This window comes from Stegodyphus dumicola, chromosome 1 (genome assembly GCF_044657685.1).
Source record: "Stegodyphus dumicola isolate Sdum_Otavi_A_Nest chromosome 1, ASM4465768v1".
NCBI lineage: Eukaryota > Metazoa > Arthropoda > Arachnida > Araneae > Eresidae > Stegodyphus > Stegodyphus dumicola.
The window spans coordinates 55,171,880-55,193,990 of NC_140768.1; the positions used below are offsets into that span (position 1 = coordinate 55,171,880).

Consider the following 22,111-nt stretch of genomic DNA (forward strand, 5'->3'; position numbering starts at 1 on the left):
CTGCGGAAGGGCCATCAGCGGCGGAGAAAAAGTTACAAGGAAAATTTGAACGGCCAGCAACGAGGTCCAAGCAGGAACACGACAGAAGTTTCCCGGTTCCGCCAAGACCAGCTGCCATCAAACGGCCAAGACCACAAACAGAGGAGAAGAAGAAGGTATTCAAGGGTGACCGAACTGGTGAAAAAAGGAAGCTTCCACAGGAAGGCCTGAAGGGCGAGCCCGTACAAGAAGGAGGATAAATCAAACTACTATCTGCAATACCTTTAAAGACTGGGCCCAGAAAAGGATGTCCGAATATCACAAAGATAAGTAAAATTTTATGTTACTTTGCAAACTTAAGTTAATCTTTCATTCTTACTGCAAGTGGCAGATTTCAAGAAGTTTTACCTCATGCGAGGTCTACCTTTATCGCCAAAAGGGCGAGAAATGAGTGTCAGAGCTGACATCTAAAGCCTTGTATTTTGTAAAGTCCTCATCCGACCTGGCGGGACTCTCAGCACGTCGAGCGTTGATCTTTGGGAGAGGCGGGAAGCCAGGGTTGTCATCAGTTTTGGTCTTAGCACGGTCGTCCTGTGTTCTGGAGTTCACAAATTCCTGGTCAGCAAGAGCTCGGAATTTTTTGAACAAATTCAGGTCTCTTGTTTCTTCAGGGGTAAGGAAACCTTTGTCTTCTTGACGGAGTTCCAGCTGAGTAATCTCAGTTGCAATGAAGTCCAGAAAACGTTCCATGATGCCGGTTGATGAAGTAGTGAAATGCAGAAAGTCTATGCTTAAAAAGCACAGGGTAAAAGCAGGTCGTTTTACAGCATACTAAACATAGTGGTTTGCATGCTGACCTGAATACACAATCGAGAGAGCACAGCAGTTTCTCAGTCACAATAGTCAAACTCAGAAAAACGAGAGGTTAATACTGCAGAACAGCGAAAACGCAGAGCGAGGGGACGAGCACCTTCACCCTCAGGAGCAAGCAGAGAAATGTGATTTTGCCTGATTTGGTCGCCTTTTATAGGGATTTCGAGAACATGCGCATGCGCAACAGTGTAAAAAATGTCAAAAATTTTCAAAAAATTTTTCGTCGGAGATCGTCATTTGAAATCCAGCATCCGAGAGGAGAGCAGTGACCTGAGTTTTCTGCCACGTCATCTGCGAAAAAATATACTGATAAAGTTTCATATACATGGATTGATTATGAATTGATTATTCTAGTAATACCATATGTAATACCAATTTTATAACTAATGAAATGGATATCGTATATGTATAATCTCTGTTGAATAAGAAAAATATGTTTCAATGGCTAATATTTTGTGTTTCTATATGATACGTATGTTAGAAGTATACGTTTACCACTATATGCATTTAACATAAATAGGAAGCGAACTTTTTGATATACTGGATTATTGTAATAAATAATTTAAGAAATCTCAGTGATATGATCAAGTATTGATAAGAAATTGAATCGCTTGTTAATCATTTTTTTCGTGGAAATATATTCTATGGTAGGTGATATTACAAAATTTTGGTCAGTATTATTTTAGTATCATTATAATATTTTATGTGAATTCATTTTATATGATCCTTTTGTCGTTGAGTTTTATCATGTTTTTGTATTATTTCACTTTGAATTACTATATGCATAGATTAATATTTGCATGTTGTGAATAAGTAATATACATGTTATATTTTACTAATGATTAAAAAGAAAATTAAAGAAAGCCAAATCAGAATTATTTTTGATAAAGTTTAGTAATGTATACTTTATCAATAATAGGCTCTTTTTGGATATAACCTTTAAGTTATTTCTTCAGTGATATCAAGTTTTTTCAAGTATTGTGACATATACTTTTGGTCAAAGGATAAATAAATAAATAGTGTTACTACATTTTTTTTTTTTTTTTTTCTTGTCAAGTGTCTGATATGATAAATGTTGAAACATTATTTAATATACTTAATTATCTGATTAATTCTTAAAGTATGATTGTAATTATATATGATTGAATATGAAATAGCCACATTTGAGAATTTTTTTGTCAAGGATTGAATTTCCTTGTCCACATATGTTATGAAAGAGATTTCTTAATTAAGTTAAACAGTTCGTACACATAAACAAATAAGCTTTTTTTATAATTAGTAAGTATAAACTATATCAAGTAACTTTTAACACATGCAAATTAACCTATCATAATATGATAAATTTTGAAACATTCTCAATAATTTTATCCAATTAGTAACTCAAAATATGATTATATGTTTGTTGTAATTTTGTATGAAATAGGATCTTTTCGCAGTGAAAAATGGATCAGAGATGTAATTTCAATGCACCACTGCTGTGAGAATTTACATCCTTGTATCCAAAAAAAAAATCTTAAAATCTAACTTTAGGTTTCTTTGACACAAGGAATTTACTATATGAAACACAGTAGTATACCAAGAATACAAAATATTTACATGTTGATATATTTTCATGCCTAATAAAGCATCAGATATGTAATTTTAATGCAACGCTGTGAGAATTTAGATCCCTGTTCAAAAAAAATTCTTAAAAGCTAACTTTAGGTTTCTTCGACACAAGGAATTTACCATATGAAATACAGCAGTATACCAAAAAAACAAAATCTTTACATTTTTCATATACTTTCTCACATAATAAAGAATCCGATGTGTAATTTCAATGCAAATACTGTAAGAATTTATATCCTTGTATCAAAATAATTTCATTAAAGCTAACTTTAAATTCTTCGACTGGAGGAATTTGTCATATGAAAGACAGCAGTATACAAAAAAAAAAAAAAAAAAAAAACTTTACATGTTGATATACTTTTATGCCTAATAAAGAATCAGATATGTAATTTCAATGCATAGCTGTGAGAATTTACATCCCTGTATCAAAAAAATTCTTAAAAGCTAACTTTAGGTTTCTTCTACACAAGGAATTTACCATACCATACACAGCTGTATAACAAAAAAAAAAAAAAAAAAAAAAAAATCTTTACATGTTTAATATATTTTCACACCTAATAAAGAATCAGATGTGTAATTTCAATGCAAATACTATAAAAATTTACATCCTTGTATTAAAAAAAGTTTCTAAAAATCTTAGTTTCTTCGACACAAGGATTTTACAATATGAAACACAGCAGTATACCAAAACAACAAAATCTTTACATGTTTGATATATTTTCATGGTTGATCTTTGGATTATGGTAACTTGGCGATTTTTTGGCAAAAATTTGGCGACCAACTCTGCTACAGCAACCCTTTATTTTTTTTTCGCCGCCATTTTGTCTTCACGAAGTAAAGACATGTTTCTTTTCTTTTTATTTACCGAACACTTTTTACAACAATCTACTAGCCGAATTACACTTATGCTAGAAATTTTATGTAACAAAACTGCTTAATCATGACAAATATTAACTGCAAAATTGGGAAAAAGTGCACAATTGCAAACTCTTTGCGTGTTTTTCAGAATAGCACATACACATAAACCATTTACACGTCGACTTATTTTTACTTAAAAAAAAATCCCAGAATTGCACAAAAATGGCATTGCACACACTCTTAACTTTATCCATCTGCACTGCTATTTTCTCATAAATTACAAAAATTTGCACGAAAATGCAAAAAAATTCTGTGAATCTTTAAACTCTGTAAAAAGCACATATATGAAATTACCTGATCGTGAAAAAGTATGTACCCTTTCCAAGGATGAACATTTCCACATATAAAATAAATAAAATATCCAAAAACTTTTACCTGTAAATTATCCATTATATTATAAACGTCACCAATGAATTCATACCGCAAACATTACAAATGGTTACGAATACTTAGTGTCAAATATTTAAATTATTTCCATGCACAGTTAGTTCAACTGAAACGTATACCAAATTCCTACAAACATAAAATTCACAAAATAACTAACATTTAATTAAAATATCACTAACCCATGTACACATTGACTTATTTTTACTTAAAAAAAATCCCAGAATTGCACAAAAATGGTATTGCGCACACTTTTCACTGTATCCATGTACATTGCTTTTTTCTCATAAATTAGAAAAATTTCATGAAAATGCATGAAAATTTTATAATCTTTAAATCTGGTAAAAAGAACATATATGAAATTACCTGATCGCGAAAAAGTATATACCCTTTCCAAAGATGAACATTTCCACGTATAAAATAAATAAAATATCCAAAAACTTTTACCTCTAAATTATCTATTATATTATAAACGTCACCAAGGAATTCATACCTCAAACATTACAAATACTTAGTGTCAAATATTTAAATAATTTCCATGCACGTTTACTTCCACTGAAACGTATACCAAATTCCTACAAACATATAATTCACAAAATACTATCATTTAATTAAAATATAATTAAATTCAAAAATAAATAAGCACTTAAAATATAAATAAGCACATACATTAAATTAATAAAAATTAGCTTACAATCCTAATTACTTTAAACTAAATCATTGCTAATAACAATTTTCCAATAATACCGTATTACTTTATTTACTCCTTATATTTAGAACAATGCATAAAAATAATATCCTCAAATAATTAAAAATACTAACTTACCTAATCTTCTTCAGAATCTTGATTATGTGGCCGATAAACTTTTCTTATTTCCTCCGCTAAATAAAAAGCAAGCATATGTGCGCCTGTTTCAGGATATTTAAAATCATTCTTATAGTTCACAGCAAGGTACCAGGTAAAATAAATAACTTGATAAAACATCTTTACTTCTATCTCACACAACCTTAAAAAAACACTTATTACTACCCCTTTCAATCCCACTAAATAGCCATTTCGAATTCACTTTAATTAGGGCCATGGGATCCAAAAATTAACCAACACTGTTTCACACAACACAGAATAAAGCTAAATACAAAATTTCCAGATTTTTTCCAGATTTCCCCCCTTTTCCGATTAAAGAACTGTAATTCGTCTATTAATGTCACATGACATATCTCATGATCTCTCATTTCCCTCACACAAAATAATGCGTAATCGGAACTGAGTACTTCTCACATTATTACCAAAGTCTTAGGTAGTAACCTTTATCGCCTCCAAAATGTCGCCAAACTACCAGTTACCATATTTCAAAGATCAGCCATTTTCATGCCTAATAAAGCATCAGATATGTAATTTTAATGCAATGCTGTGAGAATTTAAATTCCTGTATAATAATAAAAAAAAAAAAAATTCTTAAAAGCTAATTTTAGGTTTCTTCGACACAAGGAATTTATTTATTTACCTTATGAAACACAGTGCAGTATATAAAAAAACGAAATCTTTACATTTTTCATTTATTTTCATGCCTAATAAAGAATCAAATATGTAATGCTAGTCTATTTCAATTATTAGCTGCTGCATTTTAAATTATTTTTATAGGTTATGTTAAAAACATATGGGCACTAAAAGAAAATTTCTTTAAACAATATTCACGGACAGTTATAATTTTGGCACAGATTGACTGCCTTGTCATATTTGTCCCTATGCATAATACAAAAATTAAGAATTTTATTGTTAATTGCATATTAAACATTAGAATTCAGGCAGAAATGTTACAAGTTTGCTCAAAAGAGAAACATAAAATTATGGTTGTCGACAAACCATGTTATTCATTTTCATTGTCAGTTGAAAGTTAAGCACTGAACTTTAAAGCATTTTGCTTGAACATTTTTTTTCTTTCAAAGTATCAAATACATGAAAATACATACACATGAATGGTATATTTACACAATTCATGAAAAATTAAAAAGTTTTAAAATATGTCAATATTGTGATATGAAATTCATGGCATAACATGGATTTGCTGTTTCTAGCCTTATAAGCAAATGATTCAATATTATAAAAAATTTATCCACAAGTTAACATCAGTATAAATTGGAAATCATTATTAATTATATTACACACGCCTAAACAATTCCATTTATGATAAAATGTTTAACTTTCACCAATAAAATTAATCTGATTGGGAAAAAGATTATTTTATTCACTTCAGTCAATAAAGAATGGTACAATATAAAGAAATTTACACGATATTATATATTTCATATCATAACAGGGGTTTTCTTATATACACAAATGACTCTATTATAGAAAGGTTACACTGAATGTAAGAAATATGAGTTTTCACCTTCACTGAAATTAAAGTATTGCTTGAAAATTCAAAATATGGATAAATACATATTCATGCACATAAAACATGTTTATTTATACAATTCATAAAAAAATGAATAAGTAAAAATTACTTTTATACATAAAGCTTTTTAGAAATTCATATTTTTTTAACTTTTTATAAAAACCTATGTTACATTAGGAAAAATGAATGGTACTTACGTATTATCGCAACCAGGTTGGCGCTATTTGTAAGTTTGAGTAAAAAAGTATAAATAGAAAGAAAATGTACATTTATTAATTACAGATAATTTTTAATACAGTTTTTTATATTATTTTGTTTTAAAATATAAAATAGCAATTAACCCTTTGCGACACGCATATTTAAAATATATTTTAATCTTTAAAAAAATACCTTAGAATAAGTCAGATGGACTTACTTAAGTGCCTTTAAGGCTTGAAAAAAATTCTGCGCTTTTATTTTTTACGGTGGAAGGTGGGATACCGTTTGTCCCACCATGCAACTAGCACATGTCTACTGGTGTATAGCAGGAAAAAAAATTATATGTGGAATGAATAAACAAAATAAAGTGTGCATTCTAAAATATTCATAATAAACACACTAAAATGCATTTTGTACTTATTGCATATATGCATGACTTGTAAAATTTTGCATATGCACATTTTGCATGTAGTATATATTTAATATTTTTAAATTTTAGGAACAAAAGAAAATATTTTCTTGAATATTATTTTAAGATTAAAATTTGATACTCGTACATATGATACTAAATAAAATATTAAAATTGGCACTTGATTCAAAAACATTTGTATATGACTAAAATTGAAAAAAAGTCACTTTCATGAAACTTTGAAAAACATGTTGTTTCATTCTTTTGTAAGCATAGAGGCACTTCACATGTTTCACACATGCAAAATGTTCATCATTCTTCTTTCGATATGCTGCAATATGCATATCTTCTCCTGCTCGTTCTCTTTGGCATTTTACTTACATTTTTTAGTGTCTTTTCTGGTTGTACGAACGGGTTTTTAGTTTTATTTGAACTGGGGATTTCAGTTTTCTTTTCAGCTCTTTCTTGCCTGCAAATGCCATTAGACCTTCTGTAACTGAGAGAAGAAAATCTTTCATTGTTTTTACATCATGATCAGGTTCGCGAACAAACTTGAATAAATGTGTTTACTATACTCGCATCTAAAAAGTAAAAAAAAAATCATGTGCCACCATTTCTTGGTTTTGCGGTCTATTTCATATAGTCCTTTCAGTTGATCAATCAGTCGACATATCCCATATTCTTATTGTATGAAATAATGCTGTTTGGGCACAGCACTTTTTTTTTTGTCTTTCCATCTCGTTCCTTTCTATTAATTTCTTTCATTTCAGTTGCCTTTTCCAAGCAAGACAGGATAGAAACATTTCTTTTATCCTTCCATTTTATGCAATAAATTGAATCATCGCTAAATGAAAAGTCTATATTCTCTTGACATAAATTTGTCTTTTAAATTTTTGGGTAGATACTTCTGATCCATATTTACAGTGCCACATGCATAGATGGGTCTGTGTCTTTAAAAAGCGAAACAAATTATGACTACTTCCCTTTCTTCTTCAGCAATAACTTCAACCTCAGTTATTCTCTCCTGGATTTCAATTTCATCTGAATCAGAACTGACATCTGAAGCATTTGAGTCGCAATCAGAATCTGAAGCATTTGAGTGCAATTCAGCAAAAAGATCCAAAGCTTCCTGAGTTGTTAATTTTTTCCTAGACATTTTAGCACATCAGAGCATACAACGAATGTAAAAGCGCGCGCAATCACGAAAAAAGTAGATGCAAAAAAGAAAAGAAAAAATAATCGTGAGTGCTGCCATCTATTGAGCGGAAATTCAAGTGTGTGGTGGGACAAATTTTAACCCACTTATTTCAACTGCAAAATTAATGTTATAAAATATTGAATACAATTAAGATTTTTGAAAATAAAGTACTTTTGAATATTAAAAAGTATCATACATATCATAAATTGTATACCAAAATTTTTAAAATATTGAAAAATGCGAGATACAGGGATATCACTCTTGTGATCCTATTTTGAATATTTTTTGCTTATAAACTTAAGCCCTGGTATAGTAGTAACATCTACTAAGAAAAATAATAACTAAAATAGATTATTTTTAAAAGATTAGAAAATTTCTAACGGAAATTGCTAACTGAGAAAATAAATATTAATTAGGTGGGACATATATTGAATCTTAATCCGAAAAAATCTTAATGTCTCTACAACACCTGCGAATAGTGTTATCAATCATATGATCTTTTTTTGGGGGGGGGGGTGCCAAACTATTCATCTAGAAATTTTCAGTTCTATCTATCATTGTACAGTCTTAATGTAGAGTTATTAGGATATTTTCAAGCAGGAGACGGGAAAAATAAGCACTGCTCTCACCGGGAACTCGAATCTGGACTTCTCAATGCGCCGACTGTGCTAACTGTTACACCACAAAGGCATGCTGCGAGGAGGGAGAAAATACAAATGATTCATTAGGTTGTAAGATTCTGTAAATAATCAAGAATATGTGATCGATGACTCACACATTCTTAATATTCAAGTAATGAAAAAAAAGTCTTAAACTTCAAAATTTGTGCATGGAAACTTGCTTGTGATACGTAGCAAAAATATATGCTCTATTTTGAACATGTGAAGTTACAGTAGAGAGAAGCTTTTGTTTTAGTAAAAGCAAAGTGTTTATAAATTTTTACTATGCAACACATATGTCAAAGGCAAGCATGATTGATATGCACTAAGCATCCTATGATTCTATGCCTGCAGAGTATCCTATGATATGATGGTATTAACAGTTCAAGAACACTGGCTACTTACGTAAGGCAAGAACCCCAGATTGCTAATCATTTCCAATGAAACAGTGCAAAAATTTAGTTTCACATATAAATTAGTAACTGAGCTATAGGAAACTTGCATTAATCCCTTATTAAATTTATATCTAAGCTATGATAGATACAACTTATTCTTTTTGTTTAGACTCAGAAAATGCTGCTGCTGAATCTACACATGCATATATAATGAATGGTTAACATTCATACCTATTTTTTTTAATTATTTGAAGAAACATTTAATTGCAGTTTGCTCACATACAGCTGGTGTGATAAAAATATTTCTTGATACATTATATGCATTTTATCAGCAATCCCTCCAAAATCAATGAAATTAACCTGAGACTGGTAATGGTAAACGTATTGAAATATTTAAAAATTGATATTTTATGATTTATGGATAAAAGATATTAACAGTTTTTCTCATTCATATACAATTATTAGTATTTTCTGTTTTTGTAAAAAACATAACAGTTCATTAGAATTGCATAAGTTGTCTTTATAGAACAAAATGCAAACTCTTTGTCAAGTTTTTCATAGCTCACCACTGCATGTAATCTACAAAAGGTCTACAAATTACATTACTAGCAAATATGTATTCTATAACCAAACATATGGAAGATTTTGCAATGTCGATTACAACTAAAACCATATTATTTACAGATGCTGCAATATAAATTTTGTAATCATATGCATGGAAGACAATTCTTCGACTCAGCTAATATCTAGTGGTGAAGCATTTGGTGTCTAGGTATGTTTGTATACTGGACATGGAAAATTGTCATGCTGTTACTGAATAGAAATTATATTTACTTAAACATTTTATATATCATTTCACAAATAAAGGTATATAGGTCCTTTTTTTTCTACAGAAATACTGTAAAAGGTATGTCAGATTTTAATACGTTATAGTTGTTGTTATTTCTCCAAATGAAATATGAATCAGAAAAATACACATTTCCTCTCTGAAAGACTGTTGTACATCATTACCTAACAGGGGCGTAGCTAGAGGGGGGCATTTGCCCCCGGGCGCAGAATCCAAGGGGCGCCAAACTGATGTTACGACATTTTAGAATTAAATGTTTTCCATCCTTGGCAAGCAGTACGGTGTGCGAAATCTTCAGTTGTCCCTGGGTGCTGGAAACCCTAGCTATGACTCTGTTACCTAATAATAAATTTCTATCTTTTTTTTGGATTGATCAATATCAGAAGATGACTCAATGTTGTTCAGATGGCCATAAGATCATTGACCATACACCCCGTAATCTTTTGCTTTTGGAATGTGCTTTAGACTATATTTATATGCTCTTACTGCTAATAATATTAAAACTCCAAGACTGCATTATAGCTCCTTTGGTGACCATCAGCAGGGAAATTTTACCATGTATATGGATACAATTTGGATACCCGGTGGATATGTGTCCTGTACCAACAGGAACACACAATGATCTTTATGGTATTATGTCAAATTTGATGAACTTTTATTTCATTTCATGTAGTAATCATTTTTATCTGTAATATGTTACAGAATAAAACATTTTAAAACTTAAAAATCATGTAATATTTATGTATTTATTAATTTCATTGTACTATAGCTTGCTGTATGACTCCCTTTTGAATTGTTGTAGTAATTTAATTGATTTGATTAAAAAAACTGCACCAAATCACAAGGCAAAAATAAAATCCAAATATTGTAATCTGTTTTAGCAGAGTGAATGTACCAAGCACACAGATAATTAACCCATTTAAAATTTTTATTCAACTCATTTAAGAAATGAAATATGCTCTTAAGTTTGTGTATGATAATTTTAATATTCAATCCTCATGCCTTACCTGATTTCACAAAGCAGTTTCAATGTGAAGTATACATGACTTATCAGAATTTATCAACAGTTCATATAAAAGAAAAAAAAATAGCAAATTACGTATCATACTAAATACATTTAGTGCAACTTTTTTAGTGATATCTCGTTATGTAATTACTCATCCGTTTCCAATTCATCAGATCTGTTTTACATGTTCCGTTTCGGAACCAGACAGAAAATTTCATTTTGTGAAACCACCCATTGGCGTAGCGAGCATAACTAGCTCCCGGGGCTAAATACCTTTTTGGCGCCCCCTCTCCCGAAAAAAACAAGGTAATATGATGAAAATCTTGTTTGGAGACCATTTGGCACCCCTCCGCGAGCGGCGCCCCGGGCATCATACACCCCCTTGCCCCCCCCTTCGCTACGCCACTGAAACTGCCAAGTTATTTATCTGAACATGATCAATCATTGACAACTTTTTGAAAATAAATAAATAAATAAATAAAAAAACACTGAAAGCTTTCAGATTTTAAATTATGCCCTGAAGGTCTTTTTTTAACATTTTGTGTGTTATTTTTATCTATTAAATATCATGTTCTTCACACTTAAACCATAAAATTCAATTCAACAGCAATATCACAAATATTTAAAAGAGCATATCTTTCGAATTCCCTGTACACAGTCTCGCAAACTGGAGATAAAAATGTCCCCCCTCCCAATACAGAGTTGCCATTGCTCACTTTGAAATCATCGAGTTTCTTAATCAAAGACTCATAAATGCTTTACAAAATATGAAATAGATAATAAAACAAATTCCAAATTCGGGCTTCCAGATGCCCATATTCCGGTGGAGACATACATTATTCAAAATTTGATGGCTCTAGGAACAGTTGTTTTATCGCAATGTGAGAAACATACATACATTTATGCAGATTCTTCATTATTTAACTTCTTTAAATATAATACTCTAATATTTGGGGGCAACAATTGAAAAAGTGATTCATCGTTTATAATGAATCAACGCAAAATGACAAAACAAAATTAATAGCCCTTCTGGGAAAATTGCTCCTTTGGGCTAAAAAGATTATCTGCAAGAAAGCTGAAAATAAAAAAGCAGAGAAAAAAAGATTAGCCCACTTTGAGAACAGTACATGACACTTTAGGAAACATTAATTTTTTCTCCTAAAGACCCATCTTTTAAAGAATTGAAAAAAAAAAGAGGAGGAAAAAATATTTAAAATAGAAAGCAGATATAAAAATGTCAAATTAAGCATAGCAATGCATTTCATAAAGATGAGGTAAATAAAGGTACAGTGAAGACTATACATTCTCTTACTAAAAAAGAAAATATCTATTGATAAAATATTGTAAGCGGAAGCTACAGTATCATTTCAGCAGAAGTACAGGCAATTATATAAAGCATCAGTTAGAGCAGACTGAAGGGTACCCCTTGTATTATTGCAAAGATGTTGTTTCATTTATCGCCAAGTTGTTGTTTCATTTATGTTGATTGTTGTGTAGTTGAATGTTATGTACATCCGTAAATATACTCAGTCAGTAAATAAAGTCAAAGGAGTGAACAATGCAAAGTTTCTGCAATTCTCTGATGATTTTTTAAGTGAAAATAGGTCAACGTATACATGGATAAGGTCAAGGAATTGCACAATGCCTAGTTTGTGCAATTCTGTGATGTTTTTTGCCGATAACAAATGTATTTGTTATACCAATGTTTTATTATAACTCTCTTGTTCTGATCACAATTTGTAATTTTTCATGTCACATTTATGTAGGTCAATGTGCACAAACTCGGTATCCATGTGCTACTAAAAATCACAAATGGGTACTCGCAAATATACTTTTACCAAAACATCACTGTGCAAGTAGTAATACTTTATTGATTATGCCAAAGCATTCAACTAGTCGATTTATACATGTATAACGGAGAGAAAATTTATGTGAAAAGGTCCTTTGCAAATGATTAGCATACTTGATATAAAATAAATTAATAGCTGATAATAGAATATCATTAATAGCATGTTTTCTTAGATAACCACTCCCATGAAACAAATCTATTTAAGTAAGAGCTTATTCTCTTTGGGAAGTTCGATTGCATTTTCTACAAAAAAGCACGTGCTGTTTTGCATATCATTACATTTGTCCATATCTATGTTGATAGAAAAAACTGAATCATAATAGTAAATGATGAGAAATATGCCCAAGGAAATTGCAATACAGTTTAACGAATTAAATGGATGTATAATAGAAATATAAAATTGCATGCTTCCACAGGTATTTCATTAAGAAATAAGAGCTAAAAATTCAATAATAGTGTACAGCATGCAGTTGTCATGAAAAATTTCATTCATAAACAGTTTATGAGAACTGGGTGAGACAGTTTTGAGGAATAATAAGAAAGAAAGTTTTCTCATCATCATTATTCGAAGACATTTTTTTCATATTTTGTGCTTGGAGCTGTTTGGGGAAGTGACTGATTTTGCCATCAGTAAATGTGATCCTGCTTAAAACAGTTCATTATTGTGTTTTCTGAAACATGGTTTCAAAATATGTATTTAGAAGATGCAGAAAATGCACCAAGAAGGTTAGTCCTTATTAATTCATTTGCACTTTCATCCAAATTTTCCACATTATGAAGAATACAGCTCACCTCACGAAGATCATATTCTTTCATTGCTCTATAATAATTCCTTAATCACAAACTGGAATAATAGATATCATGTTTTCTGCAAGGAATAAACTCCAAATTTTCCTCACTATGAAGAATACAGCTTGCCTCACGAAGATCATATTCTTTCATCGCTCTATAATAATTCACTCATCACAAACTTGAATAATAGGTATCATGTTTCCTGCAAGGAATAAAACTTCGGCATACTTTATGGAGTATGTTTTGTGACATGCAGTTGTAAATCAGATCAAAGGTAAAATTCTTTTCACCTTATAGTTTCTAAATTCATTCATTAAAAATTGCTGTCATCATCTACACCATACGTTATTTTTCCCAATTTCATATTCATCAAGGGGAAAATCAAATACTTTGCAACACTTTGCTCACATTAAATGACATAATAATTACAGCAAACGATGAGTCAATTTCTGATGTTTTTGTACAAGTGCCGATGGAACATTGACATTTTGATACCCTTAAAAACTCGCAAAACATTAAAATAATTTTTTGATTTCAGAGGCAGAAACAATTTAAAAAATTATCATATCTGAAGTTTAGTGTCATTCACTTCACAAATGATGTTAAATTATGCGAAAGCACAGTCATTTTACGATTAACTGAATTATCAACAGAAAAAATGCATTCAAAACTCAGTATTAAAATAGAATTTTTAAATATGTATGTATTTTTATAATTAAACAGCTTCAGTGGTTTCGTATTAAAAAAAAAAAAAAACCACTCAGTTTTTTATCTTATTTTAATAGTTTTAAATCAATATGCACAAAATTCTTTCATACCACTAAATTATATGAAGTGCTAACAGAGATATTAAAAATTGAGATTATTTTGTACTTTTATTTATAATATGTTTAGCAGGAAATAAATGTTAATTCAAAGAACACTGCAATGGAAATTCTCACAAGTTCTATCAAACTTTTGTCAGTGATTTTAACTGAATTATCACCAGAAGAAATTTATTAATAAGCGAACACTACAACAACGTTTGCACCCTAACATGAAATCTTCGATGTTTGTTTACATTGCATGATAAATTGTTAATCTTTGCCATAATTCACCGAGAAATATGATAAGAAGCCAAATATAGTAATCCAGCCAGAAGCCCGTGACTTCACGGTACACTTTTCCGTACACATTTGGCGTTTGTCTGTACATAATTGTGACAGACTACATTATTGTTTGTGCTGGAAAAACAGAAAAGTATCAAAAAATTACAGGATTATTTTTGGATGTGGCTGTTTTATAAATTTATCCAAGGTTTTTGATTCAGATGATAAATGTGGTAAAAAAAAAAAAAAAAAAAAAAAGCTGTATAAATATATCAAGGCCTTTTTTCAGAAGGATTTAGCAAGTGTATCAGTTAAAAAATAGTTTAGAATTTAATAAAGCATGAATTTTTGTTTTAATGTATGTAATTTGCTAAATATAAAATTCATTTGGTACTTACGTATTAACGTAACCAGACCAAAATTCGCATAAATCGCCAAATTTGGCGACCCTACTTACGGCAACCCTACGTGTTTAGACGAAAGTTTATTTGTAAAAAGAAAAAATAACACTGGGCGTGTACTACCACAGCAATGGGTTTTCAACGGAATTTGCCGAGAAAAGAAAGAGACTTTTTTGGTCTGTACCTAACAGAAGCGCCGTTACCCTCATGGAAAAAATTTTCGAAAATATCAAGCAAGGAAGCATCATTTATTCGGATTCCTGGAAAGGATACAAGTGAGTTTGAAAATGCTGGATTTCTGCATGGAACTGTTAATCACAAATATAACTTTGTGGATCCCAACACGGGCGCTCACACACAACATGTAGAGCGCATGTGGGGCTCAGCCAAATGGCGCAACAAAAAACAGAGAGGAACAGCCCGTCATCATCTTGACTCATACCTTATCGAATTTATATGGCAAAAGATTTCCGCCGAAAAAATAATTCTGCAACTTATTCAAATTCGAAAGCGGAAGGGTTTAAAGGGCGACTGGGGTTTTTAGGGAATAGTCGCAAAATCCTGGGTATGGAGAGTCATCATCCACAACCCTTTTAGTTCGGGCACCACTATAAAGACATTAGGATTTTTTTTTTTTTTTTGGAGGCCGGAGAAATGAAAAATTAGCAACCGCCTTCGCTGGGAATCGAACCGCGGACCTCTGGAATACCGGCCCAGCGTGCAGAAGCACCACACCACGAAGGCACGCTAGGAAGGCGGGAGAAATACCTTATAGTGTAACTTAATTTTGAGATTCTACATATATGACATGTAGAACTCTCTAAAGGCATTTCTTTAAGAAAAGCAGAGATATGCCTATTTTAGGCAAGAAAATCATCAATGAGTAAACGTTTTTACCTTTTATAGCTTGGAGATAGAAGCTTGAAAAATATAAGTCATTCCTGTGTTGTGCTGGAAATCATTTGAGACAATAAGAAATTCACAGTGAACAAGCTCTAAACAGTAGTTGACACCCACCAATGGCTGGATGGATAGGACCACTGAATACCGGTAGTTTGACCTGGTTTGGATGTTTATGATTTTCGTGTTTTCCCATGTGTCACTAGAATCCGTTTTGAAGTCCTCCACAAAGTTACATCTTTTGGAGAAATAGCCTCTTTTGCTTTGTCTTAATCAATTTGTAGAGACATTAGGTATTTTTTGGAGGCCGGAGAGATGAAAAATTAGCAACCGCCTTCGCCGGGAATCAAACCATGGACCTCTGGAATACCGGCCCAACGTGCAAAACCACTACACCACGAAGGCACGCTAGGAAAGCGGGAGAAATACCTTATAAATTTAACAATGATAACAGCTGAACAGCACCCTCAGGGCTTGTTGTGAGTATGAGTGTGGCAATCCCAAAGTACCCTAATCCTTCAGAAGATCACCCTCTTGGTGAGATGGGGGTCGCGATCCTGGAGCCTTAGTGATCTTTCTTCCTTTCTTTTTTATCTCTGCTTTTCTGTTCTGTTTTCGTTTTTTGCACCTTTGTGGGTTTCCTTTTCGGGAGTTGGGACTGAATGTGTGATTCTGTTACGTCACTTTCTTTCCAGTTTCTCATGAACAGAAAACCGTTTACGCGTGTAACAGCTTTAAATATTATTAAAATCTTGTAGTTTAAAATAAATAATTTAATTAGATGAACATTAAGGTATATGTTAATGGCAATGTTTGAAACCAGGTTCGAGTGCTACGTGCGACTCTCGCACGAAGAATGTATTTTATTTTTTAAAATGTTAGAATTCGCTTCTTTTTTCTTGTTTTGTATGTCGCCATTTTGAGTGCTAAATAAAGATTTTTCTGTGTTCCATCAATGGAGTTACTTCATATTGCCAAAGAAGTATCACGGTTATAATAATTTTGAAGGCACCGACCGAGATCGAATAATCGTGCGTTTTTTTTATTTTATTAGTTCATCACTTAACATAATATAAGTGATACCAGATTATTACTTCCTGTTAATATTGAATTTCCTTACATTATTAGTTCATCATTGAACGCAATATTAGTGATACCAGATTATTACTTCCTGTTAATATTGAATTGTCTTATTTTATTACCGTATTGGATATTATTTTTTATATTCATTTTAGTTGTCCATACAGTAGATATATATATATTGCTCTATGTTGTTATTTTTATTTTAGTCACAATTAATGTGATAGAGAGTACCAATATCATATAATTTAAATATTTCATTTTTGAGGTTTGCGTAACAGACATCATTTAATTCCGCGATTCCCGACTGCATTAATTAATTAAAGTAATTGATTTCAGCTATTTTGAAGAAGTGTAAAGAACACAGTGTTCATTAATTTTAAACATAGAAACAATGTCTTACTTAGGAAGAGCTCGTAAGGAAGATTTTCAAAATCTCGCGGCTGAATTGGGAGTTCATGTGACTGCAGATTTGAAAATAGTCAATTTAAAACAGAAAATTCTTGAAAGTAGAGATTATGCTGAAGTATTCGTCAAAAGAGTCTTAAACACAATAATAGAAGAACGGAAAGAGAGGGAGGAAGAGAAGAACGTAGGAGACAGGAAGAAGCAGAAGAGCGGAGAAGGAACGAACAGTATAAATTAGAGAGATTAAGACTTGAAGCAGAGACAAAGTCCAGTGGCGTAGCGAGCATAACTGGCGCCCGGGGCAAAATACCTTTTTGGCGCCCCCCCTCTCCCGAAAGAAACACAGTAATATGATGAAAATCTTGTTTGGAGACCATATGGCGCCCCTCTGCGAGCGGCGCCCGGGGCATCATACACCCCCTTGCCCCCCCTCGCTACGCCACTGACAAAGTCTCAAAATACTCGACAGATCCGGCCGAAAACGGAGCTGCGTCACCTTATGCAGAAATTCGATGACAAGAAAGGAGATATCAGTCTATATTTGCTATTGTTTGAAAGGCAAGCAGAATGCGCTCAAATTGATAAAGAAGAATTTGTATCTCATTTACTAGAACTACTTCCTTACGAAGTAATCCAGTTAATAGCTAGAGAACCCTCCGATAAAGCTAAAGACTATGAACATGTGAAGAATTTATTGTTAAGACGGTTTAAATTAAGCTCGGAAAAGTTTAGGCAGAAATTTATGAAACATCAAAAGAGTACCGAATCCACATAGGTGCATTTCAATTATGAAATAGAAAATTATTGTAAAGAATGGGTGACTGGTCTAGGAGTTAAGACTTTTGATGCTAGAATTGATGGTGATTGACCAACTTAAGCGTAGAGTTCCTCCTGAAATTCGAGATCAATTTCTTGATGAGTGGGTAGAGATGATTTCATCTAAAAAATTAGCTGAAAAACTTGATGCCTATGAAAACGTTTGCGGAAAATTTCAAAAAAGGCCTGTAGTGGATCGGCAGAAAGAAAGATACAATGCACTAACTCAAGGTAAATTGAGTTCAGATAATAAAAATAAAACTGAAAAAAATTGTCATCAGGATTTAATTCGAAAAGCTGGTTTCATAGACCTAGAAGTCCACGTCCAGATGATAAATATGAAAAAAGAAAAACGCCCCAATGCTATCAGTGTGGATCCTATCAACATTTAAGACCCCAATGTCCAAAACTTAAGAATAGTACCGAATCTCCTTCTAATCTTAACAGAATTAGTGCAAAACCAAAGGATAAATTTCTATTACTTTATACTAGTATGGGTTACGTAAATGGTCATAAAATTCCTATATTAAGGGATTCAGGTGCTAGTATTGATATAGTTTGTCGCAAATACATCACGCCGGAAATGCTGACAGGTGAAAATGTGTGGGTGCAACAGCCATTAGATTTGAATCCAATTTGTTTACCATTGGCTGAGATCGAAATAAATTGCGATCTTGGGCGAGTAATAACTAAGGCTGCCATTATTAGAAATGAACTCGACAAAGGAAGGTATTTATTAGGCAATCGAACTTTCGCACTGTTGAATAAACAAGGAAAGGAGCCTGATAGTTGTTCTCACCAGGTTAATGTTGTCTCTACTAGAGCTCAAAGGAAAAGAGAAATAGCCGAAGAGAAGATCTTGGAACCGACGAAGGAAGAAAATAAAGCATCCAGAGATGTTTTTGAAGAAGATAATTTACCAGAACTAAATACGGAAGATGAAGCTCTCATGAAACTGGTAAACATTGACTCAGAAGAAGTTGCACAACTTCAGCTTACTGATAAGGAACTGTCTAAAATCATCCAAGAAGTTAAAGAAGGTACATGCAAAAATGAGAACTTTAGTCTGACAAGAAAAGAGCTTTTAGTTAAAAAAAGACGGATAAAATGGGCTTTGAAAGACAGCTTGTAGTTATACCTGAAAAACTCAAGCCGTCAATTATAAAGATGTGCCACGAAGGAACTTCTGATCATTTGGGTGTCAAAAAAACCAAAGACAGACTTGCTAGATATTTTTACTGAACGAGGTCTTACAAAGAAACTGAAGATTTTGTAAGAACCTGTCAGCGCGCTGGAAAAGGAAATGACAAAAAGAAGGCTCAAATGGCATTAGTACCAGTAATTTCCGAAATATTCACTAAAATAAATGTCGATGCTGTTGGTCCGCTACCTATTTCAAAGACTAGAAAAAAAAAATGTTATTACAGCTCTGTGTATGTCGTCCAAATATCCAGATGCTGTTGCGTTAACAGACATTTCTTCGCCATCTGTGATTGATGCTTTCTTACAGATTTTCAGTCGTATGGGTTTCCCAAAAGTGATCCAAACAAATCAGTGAACCTCTTTCGTCAGTGCTTTGACAGAGACATTTTTTGGAGCGTTTCGGCATTAAACATGTAAGAAGCTCTGTGTATCATCCGCAGAGTGATCCCATTGAGCGATTCCATAGAACGCTAAAAAGGGTGTTAAGATTCGTATGTATAGGAGCGACTTCTCGGCCCACTAGCGGCCGAGCGGTAAAGTCGCTGAACACTGGTAGTTCGGTCCGAGGTTCGAATCCCGCGAACGGGCTGGCTGCATGGGCGTTTTCGTGGTTTTCCCCATGTGTAACGTGTATACGAGCCAGTTTCCCTTAGAAAGTCCTCCACGAGGCATCCCTCCTCTTAGGAAGATAGCCCTCGAGGCTTTGCCATACTCACACACACACACACACACACAGGAGCGACTTCTGGTTTGGTTTGGTTTATTTAATTATGGCAAAGCACACTAGGGCTATCTGCCTAAGGGGAGGGATGCCTTCGTCGAGGACTTTTTAAGAGAAACTGACTCGTATACACGTTACACATGGGGAAAACCACGAAAACGCCCATGTAGCCAGCCCGTTCGCGGGATTCGAACCTCGGACCGAACTACCAGTGTTCAGCGTCTTTACCGCTCGGCCGCTGGAGGGCCAGGAGCGACTTCTGATTGGGAGAATTATCTACCATCAGTTCTTTTTGCTCTCAGAACAGTCACACACGAAAGCACTGGTTTTACACCAGCAGAATTAGTTCATGGTAAAAAACCTACGAACGCCAGTCACTTTACTTTATGAGCAGTGGCTAGAACCGATTGAAAAAAGTAATAATATTGTCAGTTACGTTTTCGAACTTATTAATCGAATGAAAAAATGCCAAGAACTTGCCGTGGCAAACATGAAAGAAGCTCAACAACGGAGGAAAACATGATACGATCGAAACGCAGGGAAAAGAGAATTTGCTAGAGGAGATTTAGTTCTTGTTTTATCAACGAATCGTCAAAGTAAACTAGAAGTACAATGGAAAGGACCTGGAAAAATAGAGCAGAAAATTTCAGAAACCAATTATATTGTAAGTTTCGAGGAACAAAATGAGCCAAATCAAGTATATCACATTAACATGCTTAAACCATATTACAAAAGACCAGAAATGATTAACATGATAACTGAAGTGGAAGGAGACTTAGAAATGGACGTTCCTCATTTATCGTCCAATCCAGGTATATTAAATTTCTCGGACATCATAGAGGAGAATGAACTCGAGAAAAGGTTGAAACCCGAGCAAATACAGTCAAAAGTCTTTAATCCAAACGTCCATAATCCGGAATGATCTATTATCCGGACCTCAAAGCTACAAACTTTCTGCGCATGCGCATAATACCTTTACGCTTGCGCATAATACGTTTACGCATGCGCGTTTAATGTATAACGGACGGTATAAGCTAAGCTAAAATTATATAATTATCTATTTCAGTTAATGTTGCAGATTGCGTTGTTCCTTAATCTTCTAATTGGATCCGGCTTATTAATTCTTGCAGACTGTTAGAGCAATTTTATAAAAGTAAGCTTGAACTTTAGATTATGTCATAAAGAATTTCCGATTCTGGAGCTGCCAAAGGATCAACAAAGCGAAAGCACGTTTCGATGTCCATATTAACCTTTTTTTTTTGTAAATTTTGATAGCCTTTAGATCATAATTGCTCTTTATTTCATAAATTACGGTTTCATATTTTTAATTTTATAATTTCTGCATGCCATCTTACCAGATTTAAACTGACGATCTATAATCCGGAAAAACCGATAATCCGGAATTGCCGAAGTCCCGACGAGTCCGGATTAAAGACTTTTGACTGTAGAAGATTTACGAAAGGTTTTATGGAAATATTTCGGTTGTTTTTCAAATAATCCTGGACTAACAAACTTAGTTTGTCACGATATTGAGCTGTTAAACAACGAACCAATACAAATAAAGCCATACAGACTGTCACCCCTACAGACTGAAATTCTCAAAAAGGAAATCCAGAAAATGCTCGATCTTAAAATTATAGAGCCGGGAGAATCGGACTATACATCTCCAATGATTTTCATAGAATCTTCATCAAAGGATCCTCGGTCTTGTATTGATTATCGTAAACTCAATGCTGTTACTAAAACTGAATACTATCCTTTGCCTAATATTGAAGAACGTATCGAAACTGTAGCAAAAGCAAACTATATTACCCTATTAGATTTATCTAGAGGCTACAGGCAAATTCCGTTAACAGAAAGAGCCCAAAGATATGCAACATTTGTAACTAGTTTTATAAGTTTCAGGCCTCTAAGTTTAACCTTTGGATTAAAAAATGCCCCATATTTTTTTTGCAAAGTTATGACTAAAGTCCTGGCTGTATG

General features: G+C 32.8%; 1 protein-coding gene across 2 annotated transcripts in view; it reads left to right on the forward strand.

The window, feature by feature from the left end:
• Positions 1-876: 876 nt before the first annotated feature.
• Positions 877-22,111, forward strand: part of LOC118201290 (protein phosphatase 1 regulatory subunit 14C-like) — a 186,338-nt gene continuing 165,103 nt past the window's right edge. The window contains exon 1 of one of the 2 annotated variants that reach the window (XM_085814814.1): positions 877-1,522. Coding sequence is in view for 1 of the 2 variants with exons in the window: in XM_085814791.1 (XP_085670917.1) it covers positions 1,497-1,499 (3 nt within the window). In the remaining variant the exon portion in view is untranslated. The remainder of the gene's footprint in view (positions 1,523-22,111) is intronic. The other variant, XM_085814791.1, reaches the window with a different exon arrangement.